We start from the raw sequence: 18,112 nt of genomic DNA on the forward strand, positions 1-18,112 counted from the left end.
TTTTAAATGTCCAAGTTTCTTTATTAACCTGAGTATAACAAATATAACATGTACACAGTATAAAAATGAACACAGAACCTGACAAGTGTACAGGTACAACACAAATACATGAACTATACAACGACCAGTTCATCGAATGATAATATATTAAGCATTTCATTGCTTGGAAAAAGCAAGTTTTGATCATAAAAATTGTATTCTGTACCACTGAAATTATACAAAGTACATTCAATACTGAAAAGTGACTCAACAGAGCAGGATGGTCCTGCTTAGTGGCCTTGCTGCTTAGTGTTACCTTGGGCCAAGACTGTACAAAATGAATCCAGACACTTTTCTGGGATGTGTCTTAAGAACTTAGCAATTAAATTAAGAAGTACAAAGTGTATCAGGGAGGGTATTCTTCTCTTAAAAGCATGTGGAACGTGCTTTTGGCAGGACCAACAGGCTTCGGCAGCATGCAGAGGGTGCAGCCTGGCACAGCTCTACGCGGGCTCCGAGTTGATGGGTGGCAGGTTTTGGTGCTTGAAGTACTGCACGACTTGCTGGGGCAGCTCTGCCAGCACAGCTTTGGCCAGGGTCTCCTTGGGGACCTGTGAGCCAAAGGGAACCAACACCAGTGTTAGGACAGCCACAGGAGACTGACTGAGCAAACATGGTTGGGCAGGTCCCAGCTCCAGATCTTGGCATTTCACTCAATACCTGCTAGAGTCTGTTGATAGTCAGCATTTTATACACTAGGGATTATTACAGTCTACCCTTCCTTGCAGGAGAGAATTCACTGGTAAAACATCCTGGGTAGGTCAAAAAAAACCAGGTGTGGGTGGCAGGAGGTGAAATAGAAAGACACTGATTAATTGCAAAGAAGGGTAAGATAAGCACAAGCTTCATCCTTGGCAATCAATCAGTGCCAGCCACAGCCTCTGTCCCAGAGTTGTCTGCTGGATGACTGCAATGGACTCATCCCACAGAGAGGACGTGCAGGGCCAGTGCCACCACTGCCCCTTCCTACAGGGGATCAGGGGGCGTGGGACTCCTTCCCAGGACAATTCATCATGAAGTCCTTTGTGTGGCACATCAGGGCTGCTGGATGAGGCCTGAGTGGGAGTCACCAAAACCAACACAGGGCTGTGGCAAGGGGTGCGAGCCCAGTGCTGTCACACCCTGCTGCATGAATGCAGATCCTGCTCTGAGTCACTGGTTTTTGCTCCCACCTGTCTGACAATGACAGGGGATGGAGAAACACGGCATGCTCAGGTGGAACCCACTACAGAGCTGCAGAGCACAGTCACCCCTCCCCGCCCCTGCCCGCAGTGCTGATTTATGTGATCCATGCCAGAGCATCCCTGAGGCTAAGACAGAGCAGGACAGGCAGGTACCTCTTGCCTCTGCCTCTACCGTGGTTGTTCCACTTCCAGGGTGATTCCCAGGTTTGGCAGCCCTGTGATGTCCCCCTGTGATGGCCTCCCCGCTGCCCTCACTCACGTTGCGGAAGTTGCGGAAGGGCACGAACTGGACGATGTCGCGCACGGCCTCCTCGCCCGTGTAGGAGTGCAGCACCCGGCTGTCCCCGTCCAGGAACTCCATGGCAGCAAAGTCAGCGTTGCCCACGCCCACGATGATGATGGACATGGGCAGCTTGGACGCCTGCACCACGGCGTGTCTTGTCTCGTCCATGTCGCTGATCACCCCGTCCGTGATGATGAGGAGGATGAAGTATTGCTGCGGAGGGGAGGGCACAGGGTCAGACCCAGTGGGACACACCCTCACACTGCAGCCAGGGCTCGCTCCGAGTGGCCAGGGTGCTTCACATTTCAAGGGGTGGCACGTCCCCTGGGGATTCGGGGGTGATCTTCCCGTTTCCCAGGTCAGCTGGCATCATGCCCTTCAGCAGAATCCAGAAATTCATGTGTTCCTATTCCCCCTGGTCTTTGAAAGATCTTAAACAAACAACAAACCAGCTCTCGCTCCAAAATATTTTTCTGAATTACTGATTTACTGTACCTAATGATGCAAAAAACCCCAACTGCACGGGATCTTTGTCAAGGCCAGGGGGAATTCAGGGCTGGGACATGAGCCCAGCTGGGAAATGAAATCTCCCTCTGCCTGCACACAGAGGGGTGTTTTTTGGGTGCTCCCATCAACATCTCCTGCTCTGATGTGGATCATCTCCTGTATTGCACTGCCAGGCTGTGGGGCCATCCCGTGCTCAGGGCTTGTCCATCTCCTGTACAAAGCCATGGCTATGAGATGCAGAGGACATCAGCAAGCTGGGGGATGACAGAGCTGCAGCATTAGAAACTGCTCCCCTTCCTTGGGAAAGGGCTGGTCCTGCAGAGCTGGGGAAGGAGGGACAAAGAGATGGACAGATGGTCCTGCTGGACTCAGCTCAGCAAACCTGGAGCATGTGGACCCCCCAAAATCCCATCTCCTCCGTCTCCAGGGAAAGTAATAGCTCAATTTTGGCACATTACAGAGCTTGTGTGTGCTGGAGAAATGACGAAAACGAGCACTTAAGAGCATTAAAGCCCTTTGTTCCTCTCCTCATTCTTTCCATTTCCTCTGAAAACCGCTAGTGCAGCATCCTGGAAAAGCAAAGGAAGGAGTGCTGCCCCAAGCCTGTTTTTCTGGTCTTCCTCCAGCCCACATCCCCTGAAACCTTCCCTAAGCTTCATCCACTCTTGATGAGCTGCAGTGCTAAACTCCAAGTACTAACAAGGCTGGGTAGAGCTTAAACACAACCTGAGGACATGGCTGAGGAGATTTTCCCAAGCCAGACCCTTCTCCACTCCAGCCCCCTTTGATGCATTAACCCTGCCTGCACAGCACAGCCCAGGGTTAAGTTTTTATCTAAATATGAACTTTTGGGAGCAAAATATGGTGAAACAAAAGTCTGCAGAGCAGGACTGCAACATCTGAGTTTGGAGGACAAGACTAAACTTCAGGAGAGGACCTGCAGTGGTCATAACTGGAAATAGAACTTAGACCTCGCCCCATCTGGAAACCAGTATAGGAAGAAGAGTATAAAATCTTGAGAGGAGCAGCTGATAATGACTTTCAGCTGATTCTCCCTGTCCCTGCCTTGCCTGTCTACTGGAATCATGGAAAGGGTTATTTCCCTTTGTTCCCTTTTTTTTTTTCTGTGAAATTTGTAACAGGATCTGAGAAAAATGCTGGAAAGTATGCAGGAAAAGGGGTGGGGAGGTGGAGCCTGTCGAATGTTTATCACAACTTCATACTTCAGAGGTCAAAAGAAGTAAGAGCTGATGTTGGGGATCAGCCTCAAAGCCCAGGGGCTGTGCAGGGGTGATGAAACTGGGGCCAGGAGGCACTGCTGGAGAGCATCACGGGGAGATTCCCCAAGAGCAGTGACACTTTTGGTGGTGTCAGTAAATGACAGCAGGACAGGTGTGCTGGTGGCACCTCAGGGCTCCAGCTGCAGTACTCTGCCAGGGTGGCACCTCTGCCAAGCTACAATCAGAGCTGCTGGTGCACAGGGACCAGGCTAGGGGGTTCATCACAAACCAACCAGCAGCACCTGCCTCCTTTCTCCTCTTTTTCTTGTTAAAATGGCTGATCTCTGCATCCACGTGGGCTCCTGGGATGATTCCCAATCCATTTGTTAATGATATCAGCAGGACTTGGAGGGATTAGGCAGCACTGAACGGCACGAGGTAAGAAAAGGGGCGGTTTGGATGTAGGGACCCTGCTGGAAAGGTGAGTTTTAATTCCCCAAAACTTATTAATCCTTTCCCAAGAGTTAAATGGTGTAACACCTCTCCGTCCCTCCCCCAGCCCCAGGATGTTTTAGTCTCCCATCCCTTAAGAGCTGAGGGCTGTGTTTGTGATGTGTTGCTATGGAAAAACTACGAGGCTTTTTGGTTTTATTTGAAATGCTGGGAGCAAACGAGAGCGGGAGGAAAGGAGGGCAGGCTCGGGCAGCCACTGAAGCCGTCAGCACCAGGGGTGGCTTTGATGCACGAGCTGAAGATGGGATGGAAGAGGAGAAGACCCCGGGGGAGTGAGATCCCTCATCAATAACGCTTTGTGCTGCCAAAAAAACACCCGAGCCAAGCCAGGCTTGCCTCTGACGGCACTATTAGTGCCCATTATTTAAAATCTCCCTTGATTAAACTATTAGTGCCAGCAGAGGGGTGCAATTTGCATACGATTAGCGCCTCTGCTCAGTGCTGAGCCCGTGGGCTCTCCCTCCCCCACTGACAGTGACACAGAAAACGAAAAAACCAGGAGCAACCTGGATCTGTGCTGAATTAAACCAAATTCACTATTTCCTTGTGCCTGGAGCTGGGAAGAGCAACAGCACTCACAGCAAGGCTGGAAAAGGTCCTCGTGGGGAACAGGTTTTAAGTGTGAATCAGGGAAGCTTTTACCCCAGTATCTCCTGCCATGCCCAAGCTGATGCCCAAGCTGAGCTGTTTTGGCCAGCAAAAGCCAGGGCCAGATCTGCCATCCTCCATGGGCAGCCTGCTGCCACAGGGACCCAAGGGAGCTCTGTCTTGCAGACTTCAGATGCTCTTCACACCCCTAAGAGGACACCTTGGTCACCCACTGGCAAGGCTGGACCCACAGACAAGGGAAAGACATGAAACCCAGCTCAGGCTTTGTGTTCCCTGCCCAAAGCCATCAGGATTGCCAACAGATCACGGAATCTTCTGGACTTACTGATGCAGTTTCCTGTTGGGTGGCCTGAGCTGCAAAACGGGCCACGTGGTTGATGATGGGGGAGAAGTTGGTGGGTCCGTAGAAGCGGATGTGGGGCAGGCAGGCAGAGTATGCTTGGACAATGCCCTCCACACCTTCAGGGAGAGCAGAGAAACAGGCATTACAGGGTGTCACAACTCAGGACCACAGAAAGCCCAATTAGGAATCATTAGCTCATGCTGTCATGGAGCTGAAGTCAGATCTATTCCCCCCGCTTCCTGCCCAACTCATCCTAAATTTCTTATTATCCAAGCTTTGCTCTTCAGTCCCTTTGCAGTGGGTCCTCAAACCTTCTGTGGTAGGGAAGTCCTCATAGTGCCCACAGTCAATGAAGGCATTCCTTGGGATTGTGAAAAAATTTCAGAATCAGCCAAGGAGGAGGAGCAAAAAGAAAAGCAACTCCTGGTCTCTGAACATAACCAGAAAAGAGATAGAGGGTCCATGGTAGCCCTTACCACTTAGGATCTGAGCAGTCCTTCAGCCATCACTGTGAGCAGCCATCAGCTGCTAAATGGAGCGTCAGGTCTGAATTCCCCATCTGCTCAACAGGCCTTGTGCTTCTTGCAGCCTTGCTGGGAGAGCAGACGGCTGGTAGGACACACCAGACAGCAGAGCGAAGGCGGATTTTACACAGTCTGAATCCAGTTGCCTCTTACCCTGGGCCTTCCTACACACCCCCAAATTTTCTGTGCTTTCCTCTGAGTGTGCCGTTAGCACGTGCTCTGCTTCACCGTTCACGTCTGTCTCTGAACATGCCTTGAAAAACCCCCATGATCACAGAATCATGGAATGACTCATGTTGGAAGGAACCTTAGAGATCATCTAGTGCCAACCACACTGACATGGGTGGTGATGCCACCCACTAGATTAGGTAGCTCAGGGCCCCATCCAACCTGGCCTTGAACACATCCAGGGATGAAGGTGTTACTGAAGAAATGCAGAGGAAGGACAGAAGGCACTGAAGGCATCTAAGGAGTCCTAAAGCCTGGTAGATTCTTACCTGAACAGAATGGATTCCTGGGATTGAAGTTAATGGCAAACTCATGGGATACCTGTGGAGAAGAAAACACCCAAATAAATTTGGAGGGTCAGTGCAGGGCAGACAGCTCACTAACAGTTCAGCTGATGGTGCAGGGCTGGTTTAAGTGTGATGCTCCCTGGAGCAGAACCAGGTGGTCACAGAGTTATGGTCCACATAACTGCTGGGTCAGTGACACTTCCCAGCCCTCCTACCCAAACAGCAAACACAAGTATGGTCAGGCTGAGCAGCACTTGAGGATGAACCACTTATCCAGTGCCCCCATTAAGTGGGGGCATGCAGCCTCCTGAAATTATCACACCATACATTCTCCCACAGTTATCAAAGCAGGTCTGTCCATGTGGCTTCCTGCTGGCTGCCCAGAGGGGAAGAAGGCAGAAGGGATACTCTCAGCCAGCTGTGCCGTCTCACCAGTGACTATGAGAAATTACTTCATCCTGTAGCAGGTTTTAAAGAGAGAAAACTCAAACTCAACACAAGGAGTGCCAGTCCTGGCAGCATCTCCATTCCCCACCTCTCTGCACAAGGATGATGCAGCAGGAGGGAAGAAGACACAGCGTGAGCTGTGCTGAAGACCTGGTCTGGCATGTCAGGTACAATGGCAAACCAGCAGCTGATTAACTTCATCATCTGGGTCAGCATGAGGGTGAAAGGCAGCGTGGGAGAGCTGATGTGAAAGCTTGGGTGTGATGGACAGCAGGTCCCAGCACAATCCGAGCTGGTCTTCATTGCCTATGAACCCATCCTTTCACCACAGCACACCCAAGATCCTTTAGCTTTTCCCCCACCTCCTTTCAAGCTTTAAGAGGGAGATGGTTTTGTAAAAAGGTCTTGTTGCAAGAGCAGACCGCCCCCACACCTTGGTCCCTGGCTGATACACTGGACAGCAGCTGCTTTGACCCTGTCTCTGCCAGCAAAGAAAGCCCAGCAGCCCAGCAGTGAGAGCAGGCTCCTGACTTCCACTATGAACCTTTCGGTCAACATCCTGCTTGTGGAACAGCCACCAGATGTGTGGGCTTAGACATTCCCCATTCTGCTCCCAGCAATTTAGGCAAGAAGCAAACAGACCCTCAGGAACATCAAGGATGTGCAACTGCCTCTTCCAGCACCTCTGAAAGTTGAGGAGGTGATTTGGGCCCTCAGGCCACCAGCTCAAGGGCTCTGAAACAAAAAGCTCCCACCCTGTTCGTGCCAGTGTTACAAAACAAGGATATTGTCTCCCTCTCAGAAAGGAGGAGGATTGCTGAGCTTTTCAGCAAGGGAATTGCTTTGGGACACACATATTCCCAATGCTGGCAAAAACCAGTGTCCTCCAAAGCCGTCTGAAGCCAGAGTCCTCCCGAGGCTGCAAACGCAACACGCGTCTGATTCAGACTTTCCAATTATGCTGGGCATTGTGTCGAAAGCAGCAGAAACTGTTTTTACAAGAGGCTGTGGGGTGGGAAATAGCAACCAAACAAAAGTAAAGTCAACCAAAAATCATCCCCATGCTGCAAAGCTGATGGGCTGCCTGACTGGCGGCCAGGCACAGCCTGCTCAGGTCTCTGCAGACCTGCAGAGCATCACCAGGAACGCTCACAGCCACCAGGGCAGAGACAAGCTGAATATATGACTGTGTTTTGCACAAACCCCTTCTCACAGAAGCCTTGATTTGGGCAATATACCCAAATTCAGTTGACTTGCAGTTGTAATGGGCTTGCTTTTTCTTTTTCTTAAGAGGATGTTCAAAATTCTGTCACAAGTATTTATAGACAAGGAAGGCAGAAATATTTCCATGTTTTGCTCTGCAAAAGAGGGGTTTTTCTTTTAAGAAGCAATGAAATAATTTCAAGCTGTGTTCCTCACTGTCTACAGAGCAGAACCCCTACATGGCAGAAGTGTTGCAAAACCTCCTCTGGAGTTTTTATGAATTTTACATATATATAAAAATATATATCTATATATACATACTCATAAAAAATAAACAGGAGAGCTTCAAAATAACAAAAAACTTAAAAGAAAGGATGTCATTCCCTATTCAGCTTGTACTTTGAAAACAGTTTCTGTGGAGTCCAACTAAATGTACATGGAGCACCTTACAGGTATCCCATTCCCCAGTAACTCACAGGGAGAAACTTCTGAACCACCCCAAAAGGTAAGAACAACCCCACAGAGGGTTCTCTGCCACCCCTAGAAGGAATCCCACTGCTGTCATGACTCAGATTGTCTATATATATATATATATATAGATATAGATGATATAGGTATAGATATAGATTATATAGATATAGATATACATAGAAGGCAAAAGGATGGAAAGCCTTGGAGGTTGCACATCAGTCAAGCCACCAGCTTCCTTTGGCTGATCCCATCTCCCAAATCCAGGTGACCGGTGTGGCTCCAAGATTTAGAATCCCCCTCTCCGCTGCTGCTTTGCCTTTGCTCATCCCCCAGAAACCACAACCCATCTGCTCCCCTCTCCTGTTCCCTACTAGGAAACCACTCGAGGCTCTCTACAGAGCTGTTACACGGCAAGATGTTCTTTGACATTTCCAACGCGACTTTTGTGTGCGAAACATCTCGCTCCGCCGGGCGCCTCAGAAGCGTTGGGGGAGCCATGGCAACAGGAGCACAAAGCACCATTTATACCTCTTGTGTCTCTTGGCAATCTTTACTTGGGTCTCTGGGTCTCTGCTTTCTGTCCACGGTCACACAGGGCGCGGGATTTCATGAAAAGCTGCTGCTTTGGCTTTGAAATTACCCGATGAGCCTTGACAGCCAAAAAAAGCTTTAATGAGTGGAGCTAGTGATTCTTAGAGAGAACTGAGATGAAGCTCCAAGCTGGAGTGGTGTAGAGAGATGCACCAGGGATGGCCCAACATGAGACAACTGGTGGGTCACGGGTGACCTGTAGGCATGGCCCAAGCACCTGGGGAAGAAGAAGCTGCTCCCCACTGGGGTTTATTTGGGCTTAGAAATCATTCTGGGGAAAAACAAGGTGTTTTTTCTGGTAACTTTTTACACAGCATCTCCCCGCCCACAGGAGGCTGCAGGAGGCACGTGCAGAGCCCCCAGCCCTCATCCTCAACCCAGTACCCATCTCCAGTCTTGCCAGAAAGGCTGTTTCCAACCCTGTGGGCACTGACTCACACATATGGGCAGCAGAACAGGATGCTCTCCATGATGATCCTGAGCTGCTTTCCATGCCTACTGCATTTGCCATTCCCATTTTTCTCCACAAGTAATAAATCCCTGGCAGCAGCTGGCTCTTAGACCTTGGAAGCTGCTTACCTAGATTTTCCCAACAAAAGTGATAAAGTGACAGACCAGAGACATTTGCAGGCCAAGGAGGATGAATCAGCTCCAAAGTGCACATGGAGGGATCTCCTTCTGTGGCTGGCAAACAGCAAGAGCTCCCACTTGAGTCATATGAATTCTGGCTGCTGGGAGGGCAGAGAAAAACACAAAGCCGGAGCGGGCAGGACATCCCCAGCCATGAGGGTTGGCAGTGATGAGCTTCCCAGCCCAGTTCCCAGCTGCTCATGACTTATGTGCCCTGCTGTGCTCAGCCCAGAGCACAGCTCCCCTCCCACAGAACACAAAGGGCTTGCTGAGATCCAGCCCCAGCCTGAAGCTGGGAACGCCTCAAAACCAGTGAGCAGAAAGAAAATGCACATGAAGGGCGTGAGCAAAGAGCAGCCAGAAGACCCAGCCAGTAATTAATGATGGTGGTGTCCCAGCACATTGTCTCAGCCGTGAGGAGATGCTCCCCATCTGCCAGCCAGGCTGCAGGAACAGCCCCATTCCCTGGTCTCCAGAAGAGCAGGATGTGCAGCTCAGCCCTTGTAGGACCAGTGTCTAATCCTAACCAAAGATCAACGTGGATTTTTGGGAAAGCTTCTCTGCTTCAGACTTTGCAGGCTCTGCCTGTACAACATCAAATCAAGGCTCCCTAGCTCCCAGCCCCCTTCCAGACTTAGCTGCCGTCTGACACATTCATCCAGAGGCCTTTTCCCTTCCCCAGAATTGTTCCTGCCTTCTGCCAGGAAAATGAATCAATGCCTGGCTCTGCCTATTAATGCCAGGGAGCTGCTGCTTTCATGCCAGTGCAGAATGAAGGAATGGGCTGCTTATGTCCCATCCCTGCCTTGTTGCCCACCCACACTGACACATCTCACCGGCTGAGATTCCACAACTGCCCATTCCTCCTCTCCCCAGCAGCTTTTCCCTGACCAAGCCCTGGCAAGGCAATATCAGGACAAACCCATCTCAAACACTCAGGGAGCTACAGCACTTCACCTTCCAGTCTGGCGGGAGCTGGGCGCCGAATCCCAGAGCAGGAAACATCTTGTCCCTAAAGAGAAGGAGGAAAACATATGGGTGTACTGACACACACAAAGCAGGCTTGCACAGCTTCTCCCAAAACATACAGTGCTTTTAAATGGGAGATAAACATTCTCAAGAGAGAACAGATATTCTCCCTTGAATCTGATTTTTAGAGATCAAATTTAGAGATAAAAGAGTCCAGCTTTGCTCTGTTTTCCATAGAGACCAGGAGCATCCTTTTGCCCAAACACATGTGTCTCTAGCAGGCATGTAACCCTGGAGATTTTAAAAAGTGAGCAATCCATTTTGGTCACAAAAGACATCACAGTGAGAGCAACAGACTTCTGTTTTGTTTTCTCTATCAATGTCTGAGATGATATTTTTTTGGTATTTTCTCCACTCCTCAGGATGTCTGAGGCATGAGGCAATCTGGGGTCACAGCTCTGACAGTAAACAACAGCAAGCTGAGGTCACCTGCACCCAGCAGATCTTCCACCTCTGCTAATTCTCCCTTCCATCCACAGCAGCTATGGAGGAGAGGAGAAAGCCTGTCCCAACCCTCTCCTGCATCCTGATGTTTATGGTAAATAACATCCTTAAGGTATTACATAGCCCTGGATCAAGGCAGATGCATCCCAGAAGCCTCTCAGGAAGCATCTGCAAACAGGGCTGGTGGTGCTTACGAGTCATAGTCCTGGATGATCTGGCCGACAGCCCAGATGGCTGACAAGTACTCGTTTGTCCCCAGGGGGTTGATGTAGTGCAAAGAGGAGGGTTCTTGGGGGTTCCCATTGGAAGCTGTGAAGTCAATCCCAACCTGGAGGACAAGAGAGATGCATAAACCCATCCTCTGTCATCAAATGCCACCAGAGACCTGGCCAGCAAGCCTCCATTGCTATGAGGCCCACCCACAGTTCCCTCAAACCCCAAACCTCAAACTTTGGAAGAAAGTTTAACAAAATCCATTTCTTCACCTTCCCTGCAAAAAGCTGATTAAATGCTACACTAGGCAAAGTCATTCACTCTTACCCCTCCAGTTTTCATCAATGAGCATCACATAAGGTGTCCCCAAGCAGCCCCAACTCCTGGAGCAAGCCACCACCACCTCCAGCTGAGGACTCTTGCTGCCCATGTCCCAGATGCAGAAGGAACTGAGTAGCCCCAGGGACACCAAGGCAGCTGGGGCCACCTGGGTATCTGGATCTCAAGGTGTTTGACCAAAGAATCAGAACCCTGAGCAGACCTTGCCCTGCAGGCTGGAAGACCTGCACTTCTCCAGGCTTCCCCAGGGACCAATATATGCTGAGCTCTCAGGGGACTCTGTCAGGAAGGCACTAAATTAGGCTTTCTATTTAAAGGCATTTGTAGAAATGCCTATCTCAGACCCAGATAAATCTGGCCAGAAGAGGCGAGATGCTGAGCCACCCAATTTGATACGACTGGGAAAGAAGAGTTGGGACGAGGCAAACAGGCAGCGTGACTGCACTCGACTTGTTTGCTTAGCAAAGAGGCAAAACCCAAAATAACTCCACTGGCTAAATTGAGCTCAGGGATTTTGAGAGAGATTTTGCTCCGTACCCATAGTGGGAGAGGACGAATTGCAGTTTGCCTGAGAAGGGACCTTGGCCTGGCTGGGGCAAGAAGACATCACAGCCCAGGATGTGCCACCACCTTGTGCCAGGGTGTGTGCAGAATGCTCCTGCCAGCTCAGGTGTTTCTGCAGTGGAAACACACCCTTTGGACCAAAGATGCCTCGGGAGGAGGAGGAGCCCTCCAATAACCAACAGATCTTTAGATGGGGGGAAAATTTCTGCATTCAAACCTAATTCACACAAGAGCTTTGTGCTACCAATAAATTCACTGGTTTTCTCTTCTATTCACTCTCCAGCACCAAGACCAAAGCACACAGAGGCAGAACAGCACACAAAAAGCTCTCCCAATCATTGCTGTTCCTATGGCAACTCTTCCTCCTCCTCCTACTCTTCCCCCATCATGTTTTCAGATAAAACAACAAAATACAAACTGATTTAACTGTGAGTGCCTGCAGCTCTCTGGATACTGCACCAGGAAAGTTTGCAGAAATTGAGAAACCCACTTCTGCATTGTGGTGGTTTCACCCAGGATTGTCATGTTCTTGCTTATTTACTCCTGACAAGCTGTGGTCCAGCTTGAAAGAAGGTGAAAATGTCAACAAAAATGCAGAAAACCATCTCTATAAGATCCCAAAGCCTCCCATCTGGGTTCTGAATAAGTAGAGCTGCCATAAAAAAAATGAAAGTGGTTAAAGCTTGAAATAGGGAGAGAAATTGGTGACATTTTGTGAAGGGTCAGGTCTTTTTGAAAGTCTGGCCTTCAGCCAAAGTCCAGCCAGCTTCCTCCAAGCTACTGGATGTACCTCAGCATCCCCAGAATCCCCAAACCCACATGGTTTAACAGCAAAACAGGCAGCTCCTCACTGTCATGAGAAGTCCCCCCAAGCTGGTGCCAAATCTCACACTGAACCTCACTCCCCAGTTCTGCCCATCACACAGGTGTTACTACTATTGGGCAATGAGAAGCAAAGGTCCTTACAGTGAACATCAGCTGGCAGCCTCCCAGGATGTAGTCCAGGAAAGAGAAATCTCTGGTTATCTGAAAGAAAAAACAAAAAAAAGCAGTTTCAGCAATTGTCATCATTGTCATCATTATTGAGGCTATGCAGGCCCTTGGAAACACAAGAGAGGCAGAGGATAAGGGAAGGGGGAGCTCGAGAAGACCCAAGTTCAGTCACGGCTGAAGGAAACATCTCAGTCACATACTCACTTTGCAGGACTTGACAATGATGATCCCAGAGTTCTTGTAATTCTTTTTCTTCTTTTGCTTTTTGGGGTTAATGCACTCTAGCTCGAGCTGTAAGACACGAGACAGACCCTGGTGTGAGAGCAGTGCTGGGCTCTCAGATGCCACAGCAGCATGTCCTAGGATCAGCCTCCCTCCAGTGCTGAAGAAGGTTTTATTCCCAGCCTATAGATTGCAAATCCAGAAGAAAATTGGGCTCAATGCCTGCCTCTGGCACTACAATCTTGTGCAGTCCTAGGCAGAGCACTTTCATGCCTTGGTGCCTCAGTTTCCTCAGGCAGGAGACTCAATGCAGCACACGTGGTGTTTCACACCCCTCCATACCTTGGCCTGCAGTCCTGGTGAAGGGAGCAGTGCAAAGCTCTGCTATCCACGGGTCTTCACAACAGAGGAGGAATCTGCCAAGGATCTTGGCCAGCACTTCAGGGTAAAATGGGGACACCTTTGGCACAAAACTGGTGTGGAGTTGCACTCCAGGGGACCAGGCTGCCCCTGCTGCAGAGGCAGCCCCAGCAGCAAGTCACACCTCCCCTTCTGGCCCCCTGAACCACAAGGCACCTCCAAATCATGGGTGCTGCTTCAGACACCCAGCAGAGCCTGATTTTCAGACTTAGCTTGCTCCAGCTCAGAAGTTTTAGCTGCAGCCATAGCCTGGGTCACTCATGGTGTGGGTGGAAGGAGAAAGGAATTTGGACTTGGCTTATTCTGAGCACAGATTGTGGGTGCAAGTACCAAAGTCTATCATCAACCCCTTCCTCATTCTTCCTCATTCTTCCCCAAAAGCATGTCAGAACTTACTGGAGAGGCATCTTGGGCTTCACACAACCTGGCCACTGAGGTCTGAAACTCGCCGATGAAGTCGTGGCCCCCGTCACTGTCGTAGTCGTAACACACCACCTGGGGTGGGAGGAGCACAAGGCAGCCTCAGAAACAGCAGCTATCTCCTGCAAGAGCTGCTGAACTTTGGGACACCCCAGACAACCAATTTTTTGTTGTTTTGGGGTTTGTTAATAAGCCAGCCCTGGGGGTCCAGCTGTTGAACAGTCAATCCCAGAGGCTGATCCCCACAATACAAGCCAGAGGGCTCCTGCTACCTTTATCAGCTTCTCCATATCTCCATCACACAGTGACACCAAAGGCACAGTGAAGGGCTTCCAGACGGGGTCCAGCGTGTATTTGATCACCTGGAGGTGGGAGCAGAGGATGCTGTTACAATGGGCACACCCATGGGCAGAGATCAGGACAAAGCAGGGACCCTGCAGCAGCTCCCAGTGAGCCAGGCCAGGAAAGCTGTCTCAGCCCTCCCCTGCCTCCATAATTGAGACACAGCAGCTTCCCCTTCTCAGGCTGCAGCACGTGTGAGTTAAACCAGGTTTATTTTCATTGCACTGGGTGATTTATCCACCCCTGGGAGCAATTAAGGAAACCTGCCTGAGAGAACAGCTGTGGCACACCGGGCAGCACAGCACAGCAATGCCTGAGCAGGGGCACAGCCACTCACTCCACAGCTCCCCGTCCAGCAGCTGCTATTTATACCCTCTGCATCCCACTGCTTGCCCCCTACTCATTGCTTACAGCCCCCCAACACCCAAACACAGCCTGAATCCATCTGGGGTCTGACCACTGAGAAGATGGAGCAGCAAGATGCTGCAACCCGCCCTGGAAAGCCAAAACAGCCCAGGGCACATTAAGCTCTCTTGTCTCATCTGTGTAACATCTGCTGCCTGGGCTGGAGAAATATTAATTGATGCTTTTTGACATTTCCTGAGAGAATGCAATTGCTTAGTAGAAACCTAAGCAAACTCAAGCGGGCTCCAGGCACATGCTGTGTACATCTGAGGTGCCTGCAGGGCAGGCAAAGATCCCTTTTCACAAAGGTGTGGTGCTCACAAGGAGAGATTCACAGGGATATTCAGAAAGTCAGGCACAGGCAGCAAATTAACCCTTCTCTGTGCAAGGCAAACACGGGGGATATCTGGTGTGAAGGACCTTGGATCTTTGCAGCTGGGACAGTCACTGCACAGAGCAGTGAAGAGGAGATCCGTGGCTGCTGCTGTGGGCAAACAGCTGCACAGGACCTGGAGCTGGCATCTTGTGTTGACAGCAAGGCTCCTACTGAGAGAGGGAGAAACCCTGGCACTGCAGGAACAGTTTAGCTGAAATTGTAAACAACTCCTCCAGGAGCCTGGGAGAGCAGGGGGAGCCCACACATCCCAGGATGCTGCCCACAGGCTCACCAGGGTGGGTGGGGAAGGAGCCAGAGTTCCAGCTGAGCATTCACATTTGTGCTTGGACAACAAGCTGCAGTGGTGGGTGCACTTATCCTGTCCTGCCACAGCTGCCCTGTCTGCTGGCAGGAGAAATGCCAGCATCAGACTGAAAGCTGGCTCTATTCCTGCACTGGAAGCTGCAAGAATGGAGAACTTTATTTCTTCATATCCAGCCTCAAAGCACAAAGATGCATCATAGAATGGTTTGGGTTGGAAGGGGCCTTAAAGACTATCCAGTTCCAATCCCCCACCATGGGCAGGAACACATTCCACTAGACCAGGTTGCTTCAAGACCCATCCAACCTGGCCTTGGACACTTCCAGGGATGGGTCACCTAACGTGGGTCCCTCTCAGGGCAGCTGGATGTATTCAGGGCTGGTAAGGTGGAGGCAGTTGGAGCACCCATTGCTTGAAAGAAAACTTGTCTAGACCTTGATTCAGTGGGACAGGACAATGGGCAGCAACTCAGAGGAAACACCAGTATAGACATCTGCTCCCCACAGACCTGACATGCTTGTAGAGATGCCAGCAATGGTGGTGCACAGTCACCTTCCCATGCCTCTTGAGAAAGAAGGGCTGGAGGCCACTCCAAACCCCCACATCTGAGAAACACATCTTGTTGAGTCAAAACCCAGCTACACACACTGAATCATGAGGGAAAAAAACAAGTAAGGCCCCAGCCTGCTCCCACAGAAATACAGGAGAAATACTAAGGTTGATGTGAACTAAATATGCATGGAAAGGTGTGTGAGAAAGTACCAAAAAATAAACAGCAGAGCTGAGGCTATAAGGATGGCCTGTACTGATACCACAGAACACAAGGCATTACCTACATCCTGGTGCTCATGTGCATGTGGGTGTGAGAGTGAAGGAAATCCTCGTGGACTTTGCACAGAAGTGGTAAAACCAAACATATGCAGAGACATTGTAAATAAACACCACTTTCTCCTTCCACCTGAGCTCCCCCTGTGTTTTGTTACAGCAGCTTCCTGTGATGGTACAACTCCTTAGCCAGGCTTTGAGGGGACAAGAAAAGGGATGGAAAAAGAAGGGTGTGAGATGGGGTGAAATGGAGCTCTCTTCTTCTGCCAGGGAAGCTGTGTCAGTCTCCCCCACCAGTGATTCCCCCTCCTCTCTCTGCCAGCTGCCAGGAACTATGTGCAAACTAAAGAGAGCCTTGAAACAAGCTCTAAGGAGAAGAAAGAAAGCAGTTGAAAAGTACTTATTAGTCCATTGTTAAAGCATAATCCAGCCATTTTCTCCCTGCCTATGCTGTGGCTGGCATTCCTAACATCACTGGCTTTAGCAGCTTGAGAACATGACCAGCTCAGATCAAAATACCACAACAGGTATAAATGAGGGAGAGGAGAGTCAGTTGGCCCTGATTAGACCCACCAAGGGCCTGGTACAGCTCTCTGCCTCCTTGCCTCTGGCTCTGGCTCATGAGAGACACAAGGCTGGATGCTCAAGCACTGAAACTGGAAGTGCCTGAACACCCAGCTTAGGTGGAGGTGTGGCAAAAACTCATTTTAACCTTTTCTCACCTCACACCACCTCTTTTCACCGTCTCCCCAGGTCACAGCTCATCCTGATGCTCCTGCAAGTGGAGGGAGAGTGGCCCAGGGCTCAGTCTAAACCCAGGATGAGACTGGAGATTATCATGGGCTTCAAGGCCATCTCCCTCTCTGCATGCTACATACAGCAGTGGGTAGCACAGAAAAGATTTCAAGATTTGCTGGCCCCAGTGAACCTTCATCTGCTGGAGTCCAGCAGCCTCAACTGGACCCCAGGAAGTGAGTTGTAAGGTTTTGAAATCCCAGGATCCCACCCTGCCCTACAGGCAATGGGTGAGGCCATGAAGGGCAAGGGGAGCTGATATGAGGAGGGAGGTGTCTCAGCAGCTCAGGTTGGAGTTTTGCTCACCTCTGTTCTGTGAACCAGCATCCACTTCCCATCATCACCTGGTTTATAAAACTCCAAGAAGGGGTCTGATTTCCCAAAAAGGTCCTGGAGGGAGAAGAACAGGATGGGTTACGTGGTGCTCTGTGAGCAGCAGAGGTCCAAGAGAGATATTTCTGTGCCACTGCCAGCCCTGCAGATGCTCTCCTGTCCTCATGGGCCAGGTCAGGCACACTGGCAAACAGGCAGCAGCCACAGGCAGTGTCCTCCCACCTCCCTGTCCTGGCTATGTGAATCCCCTTGATTTCCCCAGCACATTTTGCAAGGCGGGTGTGTTGGCACCCCAGCGTGTGCCCGTACCCAAAAAGCTCTCCGGACACAGATGCCACAGAAAACAACCCCAGCTGGGAGGCAGCTGTGTTTGGGCTTGGAAAAACATCCAAAGCCTCAAAGGAAAAACAGAATTTTGAAGTGCATGTCTTGGGGGAGAAGGGAAGAACATCCACCCTCCTACACACAGCAGTAAAGCATAAGCAGAGGAAGTCTTTAAGGAGCTAGCTGCCCTGGTGTTGACAGAGATCATGTAACACCCTGAGATACGCAGCCCTGAGTCAGTGTGTGCTGCCTCTGCTGCCAGCTTCTCCTCAGATAATCCCCCGACAAAGGGCTGCTGCTTTATGAGGAACATGCACACACACAAGCCCTGCTGGAAGCAGCACGGGGGCTGCTTCGGCACCCGGCGAGGCGGAAGGCGCTGGTGGCACCCACAGGGAAACTCCAGATTTTCCAGGCAGAACTTCATCCCCATTCAGAAAAAAACAAGTTGCTGCTAACAAGAAACCAAATCCCAAATATTCCAGACAATCTATTGAGAATTCAAGTTATTTCAGTTGGGTTTTCCTCCTAGAGGAGGGTGGGTGTCTGAATCCTTCAAAGAGCTGGAGGAACTTTTTATGGGTTTGTGCTTCTGAGGGATGCAGTGGGGATGTGAGGGGCTGTGCATGGAGAAGGAGGAAACGTGGACACTCCAGAACCTCCTGTC

General features: G+C 50.4%; 1 protein-coding gene across 3 annotated transcripts in view; it reads right to left on the minus strand.

Moving 5' to 3' along the window:
• CPNE2 (copine 2) overlaps positions 1-18,112 on the minus strand; it is a 42,742-nt gene continuing 24,630 nt past the window's right edge. For all 3 annotated transcript variants that reach the window (XM_021541175.4, XM_085589833.1, XM_021541176.4), the window contains exons 6-16: positions 17,095-17,178; positions 13,996-14,085; positions 13,700-13,798; positions 12,866-12,952; positions 12,635-12,694; positions 10,747-10,880; positions 10,037-10,091; positions 5,720-5,771; positions 4,681-4,814; positions 1,483-1,719; positions 1-590 (exon numbers count right to left, since the gene is read on the minus strand). In XM_021541175.4, the coding sequence (XP_021396850.1) occupies positions 483-590; positions 1,483-1,719; positions 4,681-4,814; positions 5,720-5,771; positions 10,037-10,091; positions 10,747-10,880; positions 12,635-12,694; positions 12,866-12,952; positions 13,700-13,798; positions 13,996-14,085; positions 17,095-17,178 (1,140 nt within the window). In that variant the 3' untranslated portion in view covers positions 1-482. The remainder of the gene's footprint in view (positions 591-1,482; positions 1,720-4,680; positions 4,815-5,719; positions 5,772-10,036; positions 10,092-10,746; positions 10,881-12,634; positions 12,695-12,865; positions 12,953-13,699; positions 13,799-13,995; positions 14,086-17,094; positions 17,179-18,112) is intronic.

The sequence above is a fragment of the Lonchura striata genome, chromosome 11 (genome assembly GCF_050655825.1).
Source record: "Lonchura striata isolate lonStrDom1 chromosome 11, ASM5065582v1, whole genome shotgun sequence".
In the NCBI taxonomy this organism is placed as follows: domain Eukaryota; kingdom Metazoa; phylum Chordata; class Aves; order Passeriformes; family Estrildidae; genus Lonchura; species Lonchura striata.